The 22,267-nt window shown below is 40.7% G+C and overlaps 2 protein-coding genes across 3 annotated transcripts in view; both read left to right on the top strand.

The window, feature by feature from the left end:
* The window catches only part of srgap1b (SLIT-ROBO Rho GTPase activating protein 1b), a 59,801-nt gene extending 39,353 nt beyond the window's left edge, over positions 1–20,448 (top strand). Inside the window, exons 9-22 of one of the 2 annotated variants that reach the window (XM_017494444.3) lie at positions 578–775; positions 1,115–1,199; positions 2,220–2,247; positions 4,365–4,395; positions 4,495–4,555; positions 4,670–4,747; positions 5,071–5,205; positions 7,431–7,536; positions 8,110–8,334; positions 12,854–12,933; positions 13,532–13,709; positions 15,108–15,242; positions 15,745–16,120; positions 18,017–20,448. In XM_017494444.3, the coding sequence (XP_017349933.2) occupies positions 578–775; positions 1,115–1,199; positions 2,220–2,247; positions 4,365–4,395; positions 4,495–4,555; positions 4,670–4,747; positions 5,071–5,205; positions 7,431–7,536; positions 8,110–8,334; positions 12,854–12,933; positions 13,532–13,709; positions 15,108–15,242; positions 15,745–16,120; positions 18,017–18,397 (2,097 nt within the window). In that variant the 3' untranslated portion in view covers positions 18,398–20,448. Of the gene's footprint in view, positions 1–577; positions 776–1,114; positions 1,200–2,219; positions 2,248–4,364; positions 4,396–4,494; positions 4,556–4,669; positions 4,748–5,070; positions 5,206–7,430; positions 7,537–8,109; positions 8,335–12,853; positions 12,934–13,531; positions 13,710–15,107; positions 15,243–15,744; positions 16,121–17,983 lie in introns of both variants that reach the window. The other variant, XM_017494443.3, reaches the window with a different exon arrangement.
* ovch1 (ovochymase 1) overlaps positions 1–22,267 on the top strand; it is a 136,099-nt gene that overhangs the window by 10,477 nt on the left and 103,355 nt on the right. The gene's annotated exons all lie outside the window — the stretch shown is intronic.

Raw genomic sequence — 22,267 nt, 5'->3', positions numbered from 1 at the left:
GGACTATACAGAGAAGCGCATCCAGAATGCTCTCCAAAATTTACACCACTGAAGTCTCTACTTCCTGGTGAGGGAGTTGTCGATCCAACTCTTACTATCCAATTAGAGTAAATCGCTGTTAAGCCCCGCCCATACGTGAGATTTGTGTCGGAATGGCGAGTGTAAACTTGCGGAGTGTAAATGAAAACTCTGGCATCGCATTCATCAACCATGATTTAGCGAAAACGAAGCTTAGCAAACTGTTAACAAAGAACGCTGTTTATTTGAAGACCATGTTCAATTTTTGCCACGGAGTTCACTGTTTTCAGTTCCAGAGAGTTTTTCTTCTTTCTCATTGTGTGTATGTGTGTATGTGTGTGTGTGTGTGTGTGTGTGTGTGTGTGTGTGTGTGTGTGTATATATATATATATATATATATATATATATATATATATATATATATATATATATATATATATATATATAATATATATAAAATTTATTTTTTTCGTTTCTTGAAAAGTTACATTCGATATTCGATTTTTGGCACAAATTTAATTCCATACATAACTCTGCACCTGTGTCTTGTCCTGCAAAGGTGAAGAAGACATCCGAGGCCACCCTGAGCACCATCCAGGACATGCTGAACATGGAGGACTACGACGTGTCTGAGAGTTTCCAGCACAGCCGCTCCACCGAGTCAGTCAAGTCCAGCGTGTCCGACACCTACCTCAGCAAACCCAGCCTGGCCAAGAGACGAGCCAACCAGCAGGAGACGGAGCTCTTCTACTTCACTGTAGGAGACTCTCTCACACACACACACACACACACACACACACACACACACACACACACACACACTGCTGAGACAATGGACTAAGTTCATTTTATTGACATAATAAGGTGTCTAATCTGATGTTTATTACTGATATCATGATGCTTGGCTCCATGGTGTCCAGTTAAAGCAGTGTATCACGAGCACATTGTCCAGTGTCATGGTTTCTGTCCGGTTGTAGTTTTATTTGTTCAGTAATGGACTGGCATGTGCTGACCTGGAGCAATTAGATCATTAATTACTGGTCAAATCACATTAATATTGACTGTGTGTGTGTGTGTGTGTGTGTGTGTGTTACAGAAACTGCGGGAGTATCTGGAAGGCAGTAACCTCATCTCCAAACTGCAGGCCAAGCACGATCTACTGAAGAGGAGCATAGCGGAGGGTGTGTTCATCAGCAGCACCATTATAAATTCGCAGTCATCCTTTTTCCACATCCGTACATGCATACCAGTTCATACCAGTTCATACCAGTTCATTTCAGCTTTTTTTTGTCGATTTTTAATATCTGTCCTTATTAAGGAAGATACACATGGGAGTGTAATCCCAGTGATCTTACGCAATCACACCGGTGAAATAGAGTGACTTGTGGAAAACTTTACACAGAGAAAAGCACATCTTGATTGTGTATTGTAAAAATATTGGCACCCACCATGAAAAGGGGCATAGTTGGATTTTTTTTACTACAATATCTATTCAAATGTTAGAAATTGTATTGAGTACAAATGCTACAAGCACGTTCCTTCAAAATTATTGGCACCCCCACAATTAATCTTGCGCCTCGCCTGGAGAGAATAAGAGTTCTGAGTTTCTTCACGTACGGCCAAACAAGGTTGGAGACACTTTGGTGGAGGATTTTGGTCCACTCGTCCGTGCGAAATATTTTACGCGTGTTTATATTCTAATGCTTGTGCACATGTACGCCCCGACAGAGCCAACCTGCTCATTAACTTATTAGAACCTCATATTTGGTCAACAAATGAGTTTATGGATACTGAACGATTTTTAAAAAATGTTTGCAGAGATATCACAGATTTTGCCATGCATGTTTTTTGAGAGAACATCTATCATTTTAAAACTCATCCCCGTGAATCATGGTGCGTTTTTTATTTTATAACCCAAACACACCATGGTGTGGTCTATGACTACCAAAAAAGCTCCTTTATGAAATTAAAAATAGCACAGTCTTTTTTTCATTTTTTTAATTAAGAGAAAAAAACACTTCAAATGAGGAAGACAGGAAGTTGGGAGTCAAAGATCATAAGCTTTGCATATTATGTGTGATACAACATCAATATTTTAACCTTGATAAACAGGAGTGTATAATATCAGTAGAGAATACACACACAAGACATTTATAATGTGGAGATGTAAATTATAATAAGTCTTTTTTTCCCCCCCACAGGCTACAGAGCAGACATAATGACCACGAGGTAAGAACAAACCTCTTTATCTCGATGGTTTCCTCTTCCTGTCGATACACTGACCTTGAAACCTGACACTGCAAAGGAATAGGGTTTTTTTTTAAAAAACAGTAGAGCTCACAATTAATCATTACCAATTGAGTTTCGATATTCTTTTAATTTGAATTTTTTCAAATATTTACACGAGACTTCATCTAATTCATCTAAATCTAATGCATACATTTGTCTGATTATTGGTTGAGTGGTTGTTTTACTGTGGCTGGTGCTCTCAATCCTGTAGTTTATACAAGTGTCACCGTTTACGAACAGCCCCAGTGAATGAATTTCACACATTAGCGTCTATTGTACATGTCTTCCTCTGCATTATCCTTCTAATTAGGGATAGGAATGAACATGAATTCATATGAGAAAAATATATTAAGTGTATTCCCATTGATATTTTTACATTTTTTTAGTACACCTGGGCAACTAGGAACAGGGAGTTGTTCAGCTATGACTTCCTGTTTCACAGGGGTATAAATATGAGGTAGCACACAGGCCAAATTCCTTTAGTCATTCATGACAATTGGTTAGACCACAGAATATAGCTGTGATGTGCAGAAAAAAGGTTGTTGAGCTTCACAAAATGGGAAGTGGCTATAAGAAAATAGCACAAGCATTGAAAATGTCCATTTCCACCATCAGGGCAATAATTAAGAAGCTCCAGTCAACTGGAAATGTTATTAATAAACCTGGAAGAGGACGTGTGTCTGTATCGTCTCAACACACTGTGAAGAGGATGGTTCAAGTGGCCAAAAAATCTCCAAGGATCACAGCTGGAGAATTGCAGATGTTAGTTGCATCTTGGGGTCAGAAAGTCTCCAAAACTACAATCCAAAGTCACCGACATCACCACAAGTTGTTTGGAAGGGTTTGAAGAAAAAAGTCTCTACTCTCATCCAAAAACAAACTCAAGCGTCTTCAGGTTGCCAGACACTACTGGAACTTCAAATGGGATCGGGTTCTATGGTCAGATGAAACCAAAATAGAGCTTTTTGGCAATAAACACCAGAGGTGGTTTTGGCGCACACAGAGAGGTAGTGATATGGAAAAGTCCCTCATGCCCACGGTTAAATATGGTGGGTGGTCTATAATGTTTTGGGACTGTTTTTCTGCCAGAGGACCTGGACATTTTGTTAGGATACATGGCATCATGGACTCTATCAAATATCAACAGATATTAAATGAAAACCTGACTGCCTCTGCCAGAAAGCTTAAAATGGGCCGTGGTTGGCTCTTCCAGCAGGACAATGATCCAAAACGTACAGCAAAATCAACACAAAAATGGTTTACTGACCACAAAATCAAGGTCCTGCCATGACCATCCCAGTCTCCTGACCTGAACCCATGGAAAACCTGTGTGGTGAACTGAAGAGGAGAGTCCACCAGTGTGGACCTCAAAATGTGAAGGATCTGGAGAGATTCTGTATGGAGGAACGCTTTCAGATCCCTCGCCATGTATTCTCCACCCTCATCAGGCGTTATAGGAGAAGACTCAGAGCTGTTATCTTGGCAAAGGGAGGTAGCACAAAGTATTGACTAAAAGAGAGCCAGTAATTGTGGCACACATATATTTAACAAAGATATAAATTTTTTTGGATAAACCTGTGTTTTGTTTGCAATTCTTTGCTATCCACGACAGCAGAGTATTTTGGTGAATTTCTCTGAGCAAAAGATCAAAAGGTTAAACAATAGACAATTTTTCACAGCCTTCTTTGCTCGTATTTACCAAGGGTGCCAATATTAGTGGAGGGCGCTGTACATTAGTGGAGGGCACTCATTTCACTGTAGGGAAACAAGCTTTTCAGGGATCTGTGGTGTGCAAAATGGGCGGAGCTTAGTCCCTCATCAAAGTTGCTACATGAACATAAGTGGAGAAAAACAGAAATAAACTTGGAATAAATAAATTCCATTTAAAGTGAAGACATGTTATAGATATGTAACTTATGTAAACAGTGTATGTACAAATCAGAAACCTGTATCTACCTGCAGTGTCTTGACTTTGATGAACAACATGAAAAAGAATGAAGACGTTATTTGTGCGCTGATTTTTTAAATAATTTTTTTAATCTCTCTCTCTCTCATAGCCGTCGTCGGAACTCCCACAGCAGGCACCAGGTAGCGTCTCTGCCTACGTCTCTGAGTGTTGTGTGTTACTTTTCCTTCACCTGTGACCTTTTGTAAATGCTGAATGTTGGATGTTTTGTTTGTGCTCAGGACTCTGCCAAGGCCATTCCACTGATTGTAGAGAGCTGCATCCGCTACATTAACCTCTACGGTGAGTTGTAGTTATGAATTAGTAACGCACAGCTGATGCATAATTGCATGCCCCCCCCCCACACACACACATTTCTGCCGATCCTGAAATGTGTCTTTGTGATTGCCCCTGTAGGTTTGCAGCACCAGGGTATTTTCAGAGTGTCTGGCTCTCAGGTGGAGGTAAACGACATCAAGAACTCATTTGAGAGAGGTTTGTAGATGTCTATGATTTGTGCACTCTCTCTCTCTCTCTCTCTCACACACACACACACACACACACACACACACACACACACACACACGCGCGCATCACATGCAGACAAAGCACACTTAGTTTTTTTTAAGGCTCCGTGTTATGAGCCCAGAACAGAAGGCATACTTGGACAGCATCTGTTAATCTTTTGTGGAATTGTTCAGAGGAAGTTCACTCCGACCGCAGTGCGCATTATTTCCTCTAACATGCGGAGCTGCTTTTCGACAGAGTGTGGTCTGATTTGAGTCATTACAAATTCCTCTCACGACGCCTGTTTTTAGGAAACGACCCTCTGACGGATGAGGAGAACAACCACGACATCAACTCCGTGGCCGGCGTGTTGAAGATGTACTTCCGCAACCTGGACAACTCGCTCTTCCCCAAGGAGAAGTTCAATGACCTCATCTCCTGCGTCCGTAAGTACATCTCCTCCTCTGTGTGTGTGTGTGTGTGTGTGTGTGTGTGTGTGTGTGTATGTGTGTGTGTGTATGTGTGTGTGTGTATGTGTGTGTGTGTATGTGTGTGTGTGTATGTGTGTGTGTGTATGTGTGTGTGTATGTGTGTGTGTATGTGTGTGTGTATGTGTGTGTGTATGTGTGTGTGTGTATGTGTGTGTGTGTATATGTGTGTGTGTATGTGTGTGTGTATGTGTGTGTGTGTGTGTGTGTGTGTGTAGGAAGGAAACGAGTGAAAAGAAGAAAGGAAAAGCAATCAGGATTTAGGACACAGTGCTAAATTCTTTTGATTCCTAGGGAGTTAGGACAGATGGTGTGTGTGTGTGTGTGTGTGTCTGTCTGTCTGTCTGTCTGTTAAATAAAACACTCTTTAGGGAAAAAAAAGGCTTTTCTAAAGGGTTCTTATATAGTTAAGGATCCTTAGTGTCCTAAAGGGGTTCAATTCGAGGTAGGGTTTTACATAAAGCCTTCAGTTCTCAATTATTTTCGACTAGAGTACATAGATTCTATCTTTATATGTGTGTGTGTGTGTGTGTAAACTACTTTTTTTTTTTTTTGTTACTTGAACAAAAATACCATACAACAAATGAGCCTCAACACTTAGTAGCTGTACAAAATAGAGTTGATTTTCACCGTGTGACGGTGGTCTTTTGCACACACTCTCAGAAAGCGAAGTATTCCCAGCTAGATGAAGTGATTTATTGTTTCAAAGCAACACTAGTTAGTGTCAGAGGTCCAACATTATGAAACAAGTTCCCTGAAATCAGGGACATGGGAAGGCTTTTTACACTGGAGAGGATGATAAACATTTGATCAGTATATATGTGGCATGCGCTTCACATGTGGCTGTGACACCCAAATGACTTTAAAGTTTAAACAGAACACTACAACAAAAAAAGTCATCTTAGCAAGTAAAAGAAATATCCGGAATATTGTCGACTGTATCTAGTATTTCTTACTATAAGATTACAATAAAGGGCATTAAACCTGTTTCTAAACATTATTACTCGTTTCACGTTTGTTGTTTTCTTATTCTAGGCAGATAATTTTGCTTCTTTCTAGCAATAAATGCTAAAAGAGGTTTAATAATGTTATATTTGGTTTACTGTAACGTTATATAGATAAATGTTACTATATTGAAGGTGTTTCCGCTTGCTAAGATGTCATTTTTTGCAGTGAAAATATTTGGTGATGATCACGATGTACCCCACAGCACGGTTCAATTCTCGAATCAAAAGCTGTTTCCCCCTAACAGCGTGGCTCTGCCGGGAGTTCTGGCTGTAACATAAATAACAGGTTTCTACTGACGTGCTCATTCTAATTCAGTAATAATATCGGTAATACTATTGCAGTAACTAATATCGTTTTTATAGTAACAATAGTAGCACACAATCAAAGCCTGATAATAAACTGATTAAAATGTGTTTTTTTACGTTACGTTAAGTTTATGTAATGTAACATCGGAGTAGCTGGAAGAGATGCCGTCGGTCCTGGCTTTTTTCCTGTGTTTAAGTAAAGTTTTGTTTGTTTGTTCGTTTTTTAAAAAAAAAAAGCATTTTAAAGCCTAGTAGTAAGTTTTTTTTAAGAAACTAATATTGGAAGAGTATCGGTATTGGCTGACGGTCAACGTGTCCGGATCAGTATCCGTATATAACGTTGTTCCCTCACCAGAAACTCGTTGTTTTTCTCTCTATTAAAGTTAATGAGACAAAAAAAGCACAGCTTGTTACCAAGAACCCGGAAGACTTAAGTATCACAAGTGTTTCATAACTTTAAATGTAACTATAAACAGTTAAAAAGCTCCATGTGTTGTTCATTAATAAATTTAAAATAGTAATCGCTGGCAAATCGCTGTGGAATAAGAGCACTATCTCCGACATACAAACTCAAAAACTACTCAGAATACTCTGTTTTAACCTTTATTTCTTTATCCCAATATTATTATTATTATTATTATTATTATTATTATTATTATTATTATTATCAGTTGTAGTGGCAGTTAAAGAAATCCTGAAAGGAGACGGTTCTGTGTATAGTGAATAGGGATTTGGTTGAGTTAAACATTTTGTGGGAATGTCAATGCAAACTATTAATAGGTCAAATAAATAAGAAATAAATGAAAGATGTTATCATTTATTTTGCTAAGAAAAGTTTCACAAAGGTGTGCGTTCAAATCCATTCTCCAGGCACAGAGAATCTGTATGAGCGAGCGCTGTCTATCCGAAAGCTCCTGATGACATCACCACGCCCCACGCTTGTGATCATGAGATACCTTTTTGCATTCCTCAATCAGTGAGTACACACACACACACACACACACACACACACACACAAACCTTGTTATGTTATACATACATACATATATATATATGTATGTAGGCGTCATCATCACCTTCAACCAGAGAGCTGGGAGCTAAACTAAGTACCAGTGTTCACACCGGAAATTAAATCCACTCCCTGCTCTGTGCCAAGAGAGACACAGAAAACAGGAGAGCGAGAGAGAGAGAGAGAGAGAGAGAGAGAGAGAGATAGAGGCGGGGGGTGGGGTGCGGGGGTTAGATATGTGTGAAAGGATGGGTAGAAGTGAAAAGAGAAAAGGTGTGATGTGCTGCTCTGTGATTTCACCACCAGTCTGAGGTTCTGTCTCGGAAACAGAGAGTCTGGAGAAATGAAGCCAATAATAATCCAAACTAATGACACCACAGTTATGAATGTTTTATGTGATATTCGAGATTTTTTATTAAAACACAGATATCCACTTAATTACAGACTTCCAAGCACTCTCCCTGTTGCTTCGCTACATGGTTTTTTATTTCAGTTTCTCCGTGGTAAGATAAGTACGCTCTTTCTCTTTCTGTCCTGCAGTCTGTCTCAGTACAGCGACGAGAACATGATGGACCCCGGGAACCTGGCCATCTGCTTTGGCCCGACACTGATGCCCACTCCAGATCTGCTGGACCAGGTCTCCTGCCAGGCGCACGTCAACGAGATCATCAAGACCATCATCATCCACCACGAGGCCATCTTTCCCGACACCAAAGAGCTGGAGGGGCCTGTCTACGAGAAGTGCATGAGCAGCACAGAGTACTGGTGAGAATATGGTGAAACAGTATTTACCTGGGGAAAGTTACACATATTCAGAGTTGGGTTATGCACTTGCTTAAGTATTTATGTATTTAAAATTGGCCTCAAATGGCATTCCATTTTTTTTTATGTACTTATAGCCCAAAATATAAATCTCAGCATGACAGCATGATGTGGTCGCTTCAAACTGTCAGACGGTGGCACTGGACCTACTGTCCATAGCATTTCTAAACTCAAAATCCAGGCTATTATTAACAAGAAAGGTTGCATGTGTGTAGCATAACATATTAATAATCGAATTAATTAATAAACAGTATATTAATGAACAGTACCATTTCTAACTAGTGACAGTCCACCTAAGTGTACAATTTGTCATTAAAACCCTGAAAAGAGGCAGAAAAGGAAAAATCATGAGCACAACGATTTAACATCAAGTGAATTTTGTGTTTGTGTTGTGAAAATGAAAGATGAACATGCAACACTCTCCAGTTAAACAGTTAGTCACGTGAAATTGTATATATTTTATGAATGCCTATGAAACGTATCTCACATTTTATGACATGAATATTCACATGCGGAGCCAATTTATATTAATAATCATTAGTTGACTCTCATTAGTTCACTCTGGTAAATTAGCTAGCTAATCATCTGTTCAGAAAAGGGAACATATTTGAATTGAGTGTTCGTTTTCTAACTTCACTCGGTATTTCACTGTGGGAATCGCTTTAGGCATGAGCTACTACGGAAGCTCCTATACCACTACGTCTGTTTTTGACAGACAGGTCGACCTGTTACCAGGCTCCGCCCCACCTATATCACTCAGGTCGACCCCTACCGTAGCCATTCATGCTTTCTTCCCATGAGGGACTACAGCAATCTTTCAGCACATCCGGGTTTTTTCTGATTTCTCTTCAACAGACAAACGTCATTGGAATCTGTCACTGTGTGCGACGTCAGTTGGACTGGACATCTTGAAAGCAAAAATTTAGAATAGCGTCCATGTCGAGGCAAGTTATTCTCTGTGGATCTCATAGTAATTACGACGGTAGGAATTTTGTGGCATCAAGTCACTTTTAGGCTCTGCGCGTCAAGGTGAGCCGCCAGCACCCACAGGCTTACGTCTTGTGACGAGTCTTGGGATTACAACTATTCAGCCATTATGTCGACGGCCATCACCCCTGCCAAATGGAATGACCTGAAGGACAGAGAAGTTGCATCCCACCCGTGTCCATCGTCAATGTGAGCTACCATCTCGGGCAGGGACCCTCATCCTATGTGTATCATGTGTATGGGCCCAAGGCATGCTCAAACATCGCTCACGGACCCTCAAGCACGCGTCCACTGTGAGTCAGTGCTAGGGAAAAGTTTGGAACGAAGGTTTAGATTGGCGGTGGCTAACCAACAGGACCCGTCTGTCAGGAACTCCCACAAAATCTACGGCTACAGACCATCAAACGAGAGCTACCACGAGCTGGGAGGACATGATGGAAGCCAAGTCCCTGGACACACCTCCATTGTTTGAGGGGCTACTCGCACAAGAGAGAGAAGGTCTGAGGGACGAGGATGCAAAGGGTGATGCTAACGCTTACCGCCTCGATTTAGGCATGGAGGAGGCATGAGGAGGATGAGGAGGAAGAAAATTCTCCCTTCCCTGCCCAACAGTCTAGGCCCCCTAGCATGACCGACTCGAAATCTCGCACAGATAATAACCTGCACGAGGTGTATAAACGAGCTGTAGCGAAATTGGGTTTAGCCTGGCCTGCAGCCAAATACGCCGAAAGGGCAGAGAGAGACCTATACGATAGGAAAAGGCTGCCGCCTGCCCGACCCACACTCCTCTCAGATTTCACTGCCAAGTAAGATGGAACGACTGACTGCATTGATTTATCAGACGGTGTATAAATACGCAGCACAGTCAGTGTGCTGTATAATTTCACGTAGATGTTTATCCGTCCCACAGAAAATTCCTCAGGTTTGCATACTGATGCACAGCTTACGAGTTTCAAACTATCTTGTTCGGGCTGTCTTTGGCCCCGTGGGTTTTCAGCAAATGTGTGGAGGTGGCTCTGTCCCCATTGAGAAACAAGGGAATACGGATATGCTCTTCATCGAGAGAGCAAGCAATCAAGGATGCAGACATCGTGTTAAATCATCTCGGCACTTTGGGGTTCAGAATCAACATGAAAAAGGGCTGATGGCCAGGATGGCTCTCCATGGTCCGTGAGAGGTGGAGTTTGAGTGCAGCAGGCCTGCCTCCGTCGGTCATAGACACTATATACAGAATGTCCAAGCCTCTTCCACTCGTTCACTTTATAGTAATAAATGGCGAGTCTTTGAAGAGTGGTGCAGGCTGAGCCATGTTGTCCCATTCTATGCTTTCTCCAGGATCTGCTAGATAAAGAGAAGGCTTTTTCCACTATGAAGGTATATTCTGCCTGTCATGTAGGTTTTGGTGACAAACCTGCAGGCCAACACCCTCTAATTAGCCACTTTATGAAAGGGGTATGCCGCAAGCTGCTGGTGTACAGACAGTTGGTCCCTTTGTGGGATCTGTCTACGGTTTTGGAGGCCCTTTCTCACCACCCTTTGAGCCTTTAGAAGGGGTAGGGTTGGAGCTTCTATCGCTCAAGACGGTGCTCTGGTGACAGCTAAACGTGTGAGTGATTTACGAGCCTTTAGCCCATCTGTTAGCCTATATTGTTTACAGTTTGCTCCAGGGCTCACCAAGGTTTCTTTTCACCTTAACATGGTTTATGCACCTAAAGTGGTAGACCGGCTTATAGGTGTACGGTTACAGAATTAGCAGCTTTCCACCCCTCTCCATTCTCTTCTCCAGAGGATCAGAGGCTGAATTCGTTTTGTCCGGTATTGGGCGCTTCATGTGTATGTTCAGAGGACAGCAGGTTTCATAGATCATCACCAGCTGTTTGCGTCCTGGGCCACTCCTCACAAGGGGAAGCCAATGTCTCGTCAGTGGCTGACCCGCTGGATTGGAGAAGCCATATCCCTAGCATACAAATGCAGGGATTCTCTCCACAAGGGGTATGACTACGTCATGGGCCCTATTTAGGGGAGTTTCTGTTCAAGTTATCCGTGCAATAGTGTTACGCCGCACACATTTATGCGGTTTTACAGATTGGAAGTATCTGAGCCATCCCTAGCGCATGCGGTGCTAGGAGCCAGGTGGTCAGAACCAATTTAGTTGTTATGTATGACCTGGCCGTGATAGGTCGTGCAATCCAGGAGAGGTCTATATCTCCCATAGTGAAACACCGAGCGAAGTTAGAAAAAAAACGATGGGTTACTTAACGTCATCCCGGGATTTTTGATAACAGAGTGAGATGTTTCACCAACACTTCCCTCCTTGCACAGACATGGGAAGAGAAGTCTCTGCAATGGCTTCGGTAGGGGTCAGCCTGAATGACATAGGTGGGGCGGAGCCTGGTCACAAATCGACCGTGGTCTGTCGAAGTCAGACATGGTGTCATAGGTCACGCCTAAAGCGATTCCCATAGTGAAACACCTCACACTGTTATCAAAGAACCCGGGATTACGTTAAGTAACCCATTGTTTTGTAACATATTGCAGTAAAAAAAAAAAAAAAGATCTATGAATTAATTATTTAATATTATGAAACCCTGACATGAATCAAATGCTTGATGTTGTAGTGAGCTGTATTTGTAAAATTGTCCTGAGAGGAAATTTCCCTTTCAGCTTAATTACTGTTTAATTCTTGGTGTGTGTAGTCTGTGATGTGTAGTGTGTGTGTGTGTGTGTGTGTGCAGTCCTTAAAGCCATGATACAAATATTACCTCATTCATCTCTGGTGCTGAAAGTAATGTCTGATTTTTGCTAGTTATGGCATGACAACTCAGATTCTTTGCCATGTATATGCACTGTGTATGGATTCAACATGAATATATTCACAATTTCTCTTACAACAGTTGCTACACAACCTATCCACAGAATGTTTAGCATTGCTAGCATAGTTGATGCTAAGCATAATTCCAGTTTAATTAAAATTTTACAAAGCCTGTTCTAAGTAAATAACCAAAATATCTGAGGGAAATGTTACATTCCCAACAATTCTTTCAAACCATCATCCTCAGTGTGTCTTTACAATGTCCAAAATGAAACAACTTAACGGTTTACTTGGCCTCATGCACTTGCTAGCTAATGCTAAGTGTCTGTATTTGCTGCTAGGCAGTGTTTCTACCAGTTTGACTGGCTGAATATAGAGTGTGTCGTGTTCACAAGTTCTGTTTGAGTATTTATGGTAGTTGACATGACAAATTATACATTTACATGGGTTAACACTTTTTCAAAGTTTTATTATTATACGTAATTATAATAATGTTGTGCTACAAACCTTGTGATTTTTTTTTTAATTATTATTTATTTTGTTTTTTAAAGCACCAGTGCTACATGTTAAAAATAACATGTAAACAACAGCCATGAGATATACTCAATGTTTTGGAGTGTTAGTCTTCTGAAAGGTCTTAGTTTATTTTACTTTCTCTTCTAGTGAGAGTCCATACAGTGAGCCAGGAGTGTTCGAGGAAGGAGAACAAGATGGCGGCACTGAAACGCAGACCAGTGAAGAAGGTAAATCTCTCTCGCACTCATATTAGCGTTGGAACTGGGTGGCGAAACTTATGACAGTCCGGTATCATATAACAGAATTTACATAAAAACAGAATTTACTTAGAAATAGAAAAAGAAAAATATAAAAAATAATAGAATTAAAAAGATAGATGGCAGAAAAGGAACTGGAATGAACTATACGTAGAGGAAAGTGCAGATACAGGTATATGCAGTTACTGTGTGTGCAACGCAACGCCGTGCAACATCAAGCTGAGGTAGTTGCAGTGAAACACTGGGTTTAAACTGACTTAGTTTTAATGTGTTATACTTCTATTGAGAATTATAGAGAAGTATTGAGCTGCCTCTCTGCAAAACATACGTGATGCTGATATTTTTCATGAAGCAATTCCTTGTCTAATACGTACGGTCAAACCTCCCACCAGCCCACACACTCCTGATGAAGTACCAGCTTCAGACACAGGTCCAATGTCTATACAATTACAAGATTGTATACATTCATTTTCTTTCTTGCCTAAATTTTTGTTTTGTTTCTTCTTCTTTTTTTTAAAAATTAATTTAATCAGAGTTTCTAAACTAAGTCTGTTGATTTTCTCTGTAGAAGGTGAGCCGGTGGAGGCCATAGCGAAGTTTGACTATGTCGGGCGCTCGGGCCGTGAGCTGTCCTTTAAGAAGGGAGCGTCTCTGCTGCTCTTCCAGAGGGCTTCTGAGGACTGGTGGGAAGGACGGTGTAACGGCACGGATGGACTCATACCACACCAGTACATCACACTGCAGGAGTAAGTACAGAGCTGAACACACACACACACACACACACACACACACACACACACACACATTACAGAGGGATTACACAACCCACTGTATGTGGTGATGATACTAGCTACAGCAGGGTACAATCTGAGTCTAATATCAGTTTTGTTTTTTCTTTATTTATAATGACATTATAGTTCCCTAAGCAACATTTATTCATTATTTTCATCAAAATGTCTACCATATTATATTTGGTTTACCTGTCAAAACAGTCATAACAGTCATGGAGTGTAACTTCCAGGTAATTCAGGGTGTTATTATAGATTGTGCGCATTATAATTGATTAATACGTTCACAAATATCTGTTTCATAGACAAACTTATCAATTAGTCATGTCGAAATGTGGCCCCTACTTCCATATAGTGCACTGTTTTGAGTGCCAATTCTTTTGTAGTCTGAATTTCAATTGGACAGTCATTTTACATGGATAGTTCACTATATAGATTACTCATACACTGCTAGAAAGCTCGGTAAATCTAAAATTTGATGAGTACAGGTTTCCTATCGGACAATGTTCCAAGTTGAACCCTTACAAGAATTATGCAACGAAACCTTTAAAGTGATACTGTGCCATAAATCCAGTGTAGGAACTAGGTACGTAAACTGTTTCCTGTACCACAGTACACAGCTATTTACTTGATCTCGAAGCTTATTTGATGACACTACATAAGCTAAACTTGTAAACCAGTTGTTGGTCGAGAGTTGAATACAGAACAGTGTATTGTGTACCAAAAGTCTGCGTACATACATAAGGGACTGTGTCGACTAGCACCTCGTCGCTTGTGCCTTCATCAGTGTACTGTGTGTTCGTGGACGTCCACTTCTCGGTTGGTTCGCAACACTTCCAGGCTTTTTGAATTCGTTAATAAGCTTCTCAACCGTCTCGTGTGTGTGTGTGTGTGTGTGTGTGTGTGTGTGTGTGATGTGCTTGCCATATTTCCTGTTAAAGTCCCTCACAACTTGCGACAGCTTCCTGATCCAGCCATGAGAATGATTTCAATACGTTCTTCTTTTGTCAAAGGCGATCTGAAAAAAAAAATATTCAATGTAAACCAAGCATGAAAGATGACGTGAGTGAGGATATGATTTCACACAGTTGTTGATTTGTTTCAATCCACAGTTTTAGGTAGTGGTGTCAGATTATCGGATCCAGTTGAATAATTGCTGCAATGCCTCTGACTCCAGAAACTTCTATTATTCATTATTGCCGTATTTGATTTTCTTTTGGTCCCATTGATTTCACCTTTGTGTGTCGTGATAGTATTCGATGCGATACTGTTTGAGTAATTTAGTCATTGATTGTGTTAAGGGTGGATAAATGGAAGAATGGATAAGCTAAGCTAACAGCGTCGTTGTGGTTTCAGTGAGGAGGCCATGTCAGACACTCTGAGTCAGAAAGCAGACAGTGAACACAGCAGCACTCCTACAGATGAAGTAAACTCCAGGAGGTCCCTGACCTCCCCGACTGAACCCAGACTGCCAGAAACATTCATCAGCCGGTAATCACACACACACACACACACACACACACACACACACACACACACACACACACATGCGCACACACACACACACACACACATGCGCACACACACACACACACACACATGCGCACACACACACACACACACACATGCGCACACACACACACACACGCACGCACACACATGCACACACACGCACACATACGCTTACTCATTTCTCAATTCACAACAGAAATGGAAGAGAAAACCCCATGTTCTCCACAGATGCATACTCACCCTCAGACAATGTTTTTTTTTTTTTCCTTCATCTGAGTGCAGCTGTGAGGAATATGAGGTCTTGTGTGGAGGAAATACCATTCCTCTCGACTAGAACTGAAGCCTGAGTCACACATTTCACACTTTGAGACACATTGACAGTGTAACTTCCTCACAAAACCTAATTACTGACCTCCAGAGAGCAAATTAGACTCTAATACTCTATTAACTGATTCATCATCATCATCATCTCTACATCCAGCCACAGGAAGAGAACGGAGGCCCTCCTGCGCCGTGCCCCCGGTCATTGCCATGGTAACGGTCTGGAGCGCAGCTCGCCGCCGGTGACGGTGACAGTGACGGGACATTTCAGCCCACGTGAGCTGCTGCGTGGACACAGCGGACACCAGGACAGCCCTGAAACGACACGCCGCCGCACAGGACACAACAACAACAACAACTCCTCCAACACCACCACCACCACCAACGGCTCTCTGAGCTCCAGCATCAGCCGTCACGAGTCTCTGCGCAGGGACAGGGAGAGGGAGAGTCCACCCATCCGCCAGTCGCCATCCTCACTGCACTGCAGTGTCCCTGAACAGCGTACACGCACACTCAACACACACACCATAGCACAGGTGAGTGACTACACCTTCAGCCACAATACACAGTTCAAACGCTGTTCTCTAGAATTTTTATATACTCAAATTCTACACTCGAGTTTTGAAGATCCTGTGTTCTGCTTATAAGTGTATTGAACAAATTGTTTTTAAACCCTTGCCTTTGATATAGAAAAGGGCTTTATATAAATACATGTAATTAATAACGTCCTTTACTTTTACAATTGTAGTTCAATCTTAAAAATGAAACAAGAATATGTCCTTAAAAAATGATATAACGCACTATATTAGTACACTATAAAGTCAGCATGTACAGTATAGTGAATACACAGCGTCTTGGAGACGCTTCCGTTAAAAAAAAAATTCTTCTCGTATAAATCAATAACAACGAATCTAAAATATTGCTTTCGTTTTTTTCCTTTTCTTAATAAAGTAATAAATGTCAGCTTCCCTGCTTCATGTCACACGAACGCATCGTTTAACCCTATTGCTAATGTTGCTCGGTGTGTTGCAGTGTTGATTTCCGACTAATGCGTTAAAAAAATAAAAATAAATTAAAGTTCACGTGCAATTTTAAAAACAATTTGTTCAGCTCTAATCAGCTCTAATCTCCACAGATCGGTTTTCTTCCTTCCATATGTTTCATAAATTCTAAATGATCTTTCCAAAAAGTCATGAATTTAACATGCAAATGATAGCGATTTACGATCATTAATTCATGTTAACAGATGATTTTGCTCATCATTTCTATTAAATGAAATAAAATCTTCTCTCCGCGTCAACTCCGTTAAACATGAAAGCTTGCTTGTGATTTCAAATTTCTTACGTTTTACAAACTTATAAACAAATTCTAAATCTGGAGAAGAAGAAAAAAACGCAAACGGATGGAAACGGCACTAACAACATCCTTTGTATTTAGTAGGATTAACCTGGTGTTGAACAATAAAGTAAACGTCTCCTTAGAGAAAGCTTCACCATGTCAACAGTTTATGTCAAGTCTTTTTCCTGTTTTGTTAAAAAGTGTTTTTTAAATCCGTGTTTTTAGGCTACGTCCACATTAATCCGGATAGATCTCAAAACGTTTTCCAGTAATTGCTCGTCTACACTGAAACATCTGAAAACGTTTACATCTCTATACCGCGCATGCGTAAAAACATGAGACGCTTCGGTCTGCGTCATTTGCGTCAGGCGTCTATTTAAAAAAATGCAATCTGAAGGTTGTACAAGGTGACATTAATCTTTAACAAAGCTATCGAACTGGATATCGAATGGGTCACGTGGTTGCGTCACGTGACTAAAAATACGTCATTGTTTTTAATGATCCACACTACAACACGAAAATTTGTGCACTTGTGCAAATTTATGCACTTGGGAGAGCGTTTTCAAAAAGGTCAGTTTTTGCCGGACAAAAACGCCGTCTCGACGTGGATGTAAGGCCGAAATGTAAATCTTTCCGGACTAATGTGGACGTAGATTTAATCTGGTTATGTGTTCAGTGTGTATGTGCAGTTATTATAGAAACCGATTAGAACATAAGATTCATAATATAGTATGTGAGTTTTATAATTATTGTTTATATTATTGTTTATTATTAGTTTTGTTATTACAGTTGAATTAAATCACAGTTTAAATTCATCTGTGATTAAATGATAGGAATTGAACACCTTCTGACCCGTCAGATTTAAGAATTCGACAATGCTGTGAACGTTTTTTTTTTTTTTAATAGTATTTTCTTTGAAAACGTGGCAAAATAGTCACCTAGACTGTAGTCTATAATAATAAATGTGAAAAATTGCTTTCTCATGTATTTAAGCTTAAAATATCACTCATTGCATGACTTATTCATTTGACATATTTAATGTTGCTGCTTTATCCGTGAAGGGTGGAGTACTTTTATATTGTGTGAATGTGCAGGACATTGAGGAGACCATGAGCCTAGCCTTGAACGAGCTACGTGAGCTGGAGCGCCAGAGTGGGAAGCCGGACCTGGTGCTCGACACGCTGGACCAGATGAAGAGCAGCCCCTCCCTTCCATCAGGCTCCACCCCCTCCACCCTGTCCAGCCCATCGGATTCACCGAGCCCGCTGAGTCCCCACAGTCCCCTGCCTCCTCTGCCTGGCCCATCATCCCGCCGCTGCCCCGAGCCAATCCCCTCACCCCGCATGGGCGTGACCCTCCGCCCCCCAGCCCTGCGCCCCAAACCTGCCATCCTGCCAAAAACCAATGCTCAGCTTCCTCAACAGCCCCCGACCCCGCCCCAAAACTTCCCCAACGACAAATCGGGCACCATGTGAGCCCGAAACGGGTCTAACCTGAGGAAAAACAGGGTCGGCAATAAGCCTGAGGACTGAATTCCACTTACGGAGGGTCTGACAGGGTGATCGTGTTAATACTGAATAGCTTCCACTCGAGAAGAGTCAACTAGAGTTAGTCTACGATATTATAATCATTTACCGTGTCGTCAGGGTGGTGTGCGTGCGTGCATATTCTCTAAAAAAAAAAAATGACTAGGACTTAACCTGTGTCTGTGTGCGTAGATACTTTTATAAGGAACACATTCAGAGAGAGAGAGAGAGAGAGAGAGGTCTTGATTACAGATGTTTCGGGAGTCTGGCTTTGGGAAGCGTCTTGTTTTTTTTGAGTCGGTGCAATGAATTATCAGTGCTTTGATTTGCCATGCCTTATGAAGGGTAATTCCTACCAAAAAGATGCCATCCTTACAATTTTATGCTGCTTTTTTTTGTATATTTTTAAGTTATTTACTTGAGTTGAAGGAAGTGTCACAGGTGCATCATGGGAAAGGGTTATATCACATATAGGGTGTTGATGGTGAATGTAGCACCTAGCCTCCAAAAGAGTTACAGGTGCTTTAAAGAAGACCGAATGTATTAAAGGAGCAGTAAGTAAAATGTTTTGTTGAAATATAATATTATAATAAATATAATTTATTATGATGGTCTGTGTGTAAATGTTGTACTGTATGTTGATGACCCTGGGGTTAGTGTGAATATTGTTGTCAATCAGAGGGACAGGAATACGATAAGACAAACAGAAACCGAAGAGTTGCTTATTGCTCCTTTAACTGAATGTTCCACGTTTTTTTTTTTTTTTTTCCACTCTGATACCACATGAAGCCTTGATCACCACAAAAACCTTCCTGTTCACCGTGGAAAAGCAACCTGATTGGACGCTGTGGGAGGGGTGGAGATTAGTTGTTCTGAGGGCACTTGTATCTTTTAATGAGCTTTAATAAGATTCTGTTGCGGAGTTGCTTGTGACTGGTGAAGGAAAGGATGAGGAAGGTGTTAAGAAGCTGGCACGGTGTGACTGAGCATGTCAGGCCACGCCCACTCTTTGGTTTCCGTGCTAACACTTCCATTCTGGCACTGCTGCTCTTAGACGCAGACTAACACTCTTAGGAAAGAAAGGTTCTTCACTTCTTGAAGGGGTTCTCTCTCTCTCTCTCTGAGAGAGGAACACAAAGGGTTCCACAGATGGACAAAACAGAGAACTCTTAAGGGTTACAAATTTAACCTCTTTACTTAAGAGTGTAGTAATCGCCATTCTGATTTTCAGCCTGTACTTCCTGAGTGTGTGTGTGTGTGTGTGTGTGGGTGCATGCTTTAATGTTTCATGTGCAACAGGCTCTCCTGTTAGTGTACTTTTATGATTGGTGAAGAACAGGAATCAGAAGGTGTGTGGGTTTATGTGTGGGTTTATCCAAATGTATAGATATGCTTAAAGATGAGGAGTTGCATCAGCAGAGAGGTCACATGACTACCAAACAGCCATGTTTTCACTTTTTTATGCACAATAATGATTCTAATAATTCTCACTTTTTTCCTGATTGTTTCTTGTTGTTGATTTTTTTTTCTTCTTCTTCTTTTCTACCTGCAATATTTTATACTTATTTATTGATTCTCGTTAAGTGGGTGATTTATTATTTTTTTAAACCTCGTTTCTACTGGTGCTCTCTCGCGTGACGGCGTGTGTGCGTACATACAAACACACATTTCTCTCCCTCACACCCACACACATGCACGCCCTGTGTTCACGCGAAAGTGCCTTTCAGGACGTGTGTATAGAGGAGGAGCCTGTTCCGCTACAGATGTGTCGTGTGCCTGTCTTTCTCTGAAGCGTCGTTCCAAGAATGAAATGTTAAGAATAGAGCTCTTTCCAAACATGTAACCACTTTTGAATGAATCATAAGTATGTACATTTAACCCATTGTGACGTTGCACTTTCATGTATAGGACTGTATTTGGCATGTAGCATTATATCATGTTGCAGTGCATTTTAACATAAAACTGAATGTCTTTGAAATAAAGTAAGTTCATATTCCTCACTCTAGTCTTTGGTATCTTTTTTCTTTAATTGTGCATGCATACATGATTTAAGTCCTTTGAGCCTGCAAGAGAGGAAGAAGTACAAAAAAAAAATCCTACTGTAAAAGTATGAGCATTGCATCCAAATCCTACGCGGATAAGAGTGGACGTATCTGCTCAAAACTGTACTTGAGTGACTGTTTAAAAGTAAATTGTTTTAACTGGAATTCAAAATCAGATCATGGTATTATTTCCAACATAGTCTTGTGCTTGCATATTCGTAACTATTCATACGACTCAATTCATCTGAAAAGATACAAGGGTGAGTTTAAATCGTGAGCGTTTCATTTTGCTGAATGTGAATGGCAACTGAGACCAATAGGTAAGTCAAATTATTCGTTGTGGTATGGATTACATGGGTATGCATTTAAATTGGTAATCATTGTAGATAAATTAAAATGCCAATTAACAGTACCTGGTCGTTTGGAAAAGAGAATAAAAAACTAGCATTTTGAGTCATGATCCTTGGACTTTCCGATGTGTGTATTTGTACGGTCTAAATAAATAAAATAAAAAAAGGAAGAATGGAGTAATAGTACAAGCATTTGTCTTCAGTTATACTCAATTAATGTATACAGTATAATCCCATACAATGATACTTAAGTATAGAAACAATGCACTGTTGCTTAAGTACTTTCCAAGGTAGCAAACTGACATTGAGACATCAGCTATTCAATTGATTAGCCCAAGGTAATTTTGTCTGTTGAGCCAGCATGGCTAACAGACTTTCAGCCATCTTTAAATCCACCTAGCGAACATCAGGTCAACATCTACCATTCCACTGGGTCAATCTTGGCTGCCAATATTGGCCCAATGCTTGGGCTAATGTTGGGCCACCAGTGCTAACACACTTTAAGCCTCCATTACATCCAGGTTATCAACACTGGCAGGGTTGTAATAAAAAAGTGCAAGATTGTCAACGTTTGCCCGACATTTTCATACTGATAGCCAACATAGCCAAACAAAATGGACATTGGGTCAATGTCCGTTTCCTACCTGGCTTCCACCATAGGGATTGATCAGCATCTGTCCAATACCAGACCATTATCATGACATTGGCTCAAAGTGCTAGATCGATGTTGGATTGGACTTCTCCATCAGTCATATTTTGGTATCCATGCACTGAACATTTTTGAAAATTTTGACTTCAGTTCCACTCTACCAAGGTAGTGTGACCTTACCAAAGCTGGGTTTTTTTTGGTGTTTTTTTTTGTGTGTGTGTGTGTGTGTGTGTGTGTGTGTGTGTGTGTGTGTGTGTGTAATTTTACCCAGATTTCTAACACTGGAGCAATACAGTAAAATGTCATTCCAGTTAATTAGATTTGACCATCCAAGGTTTTTTCTTTAGTATACAACCAAACCCACAAAAACTATGCTGATAACCACAGAAAAGTAGTCCTCTCGCTAAAAGGATGAATTCTACAGCTTAAATGACAAAATTCATTCACAAACTCCTGAACATTGCACACATGTTTACTGCCTAAAAACGTTGTGAGTTTTGAATAAACAAGGTTTTTGTTCTTGTCTGAGTCCCGAGAAACATGTTGAAGATCTGTTTAATCACACACACACTGGACACTCACAGAACATAAACAGCAAAAATGTCATTTACTGAAAGGATGTCAGTGTCAGATCAGAATTTGGGATATGATGAGCTTTGATATTGATCTCATTTAATATAAACGGGAGAAAAGGGATTGGAGCATCAAAGCAAAGTCTTATCGAATCTGTCCATTCGGCGGCCATCTTGACAACACTTCTAAGGTCGTTACTTTCAGT

Source organism: Ictalurus punctatus, chromosome 19, assembly GCF_001660625.3.
Source record: "Ictalurus punctatus breed USDA103 chromosome 19, Coco_2.0, whole genome shotgun sequence".
NCBI lineage: Eukaryota > Metazoa > Chordata > Actinopteri > Siluriformes > Ictaluridae > Ictalurus > Ictalurus punctatus.
Note: the sequence above shows the minus strand (reverse complement) of the source record. Positions and strands in the feature narration are given on the sequence as shown.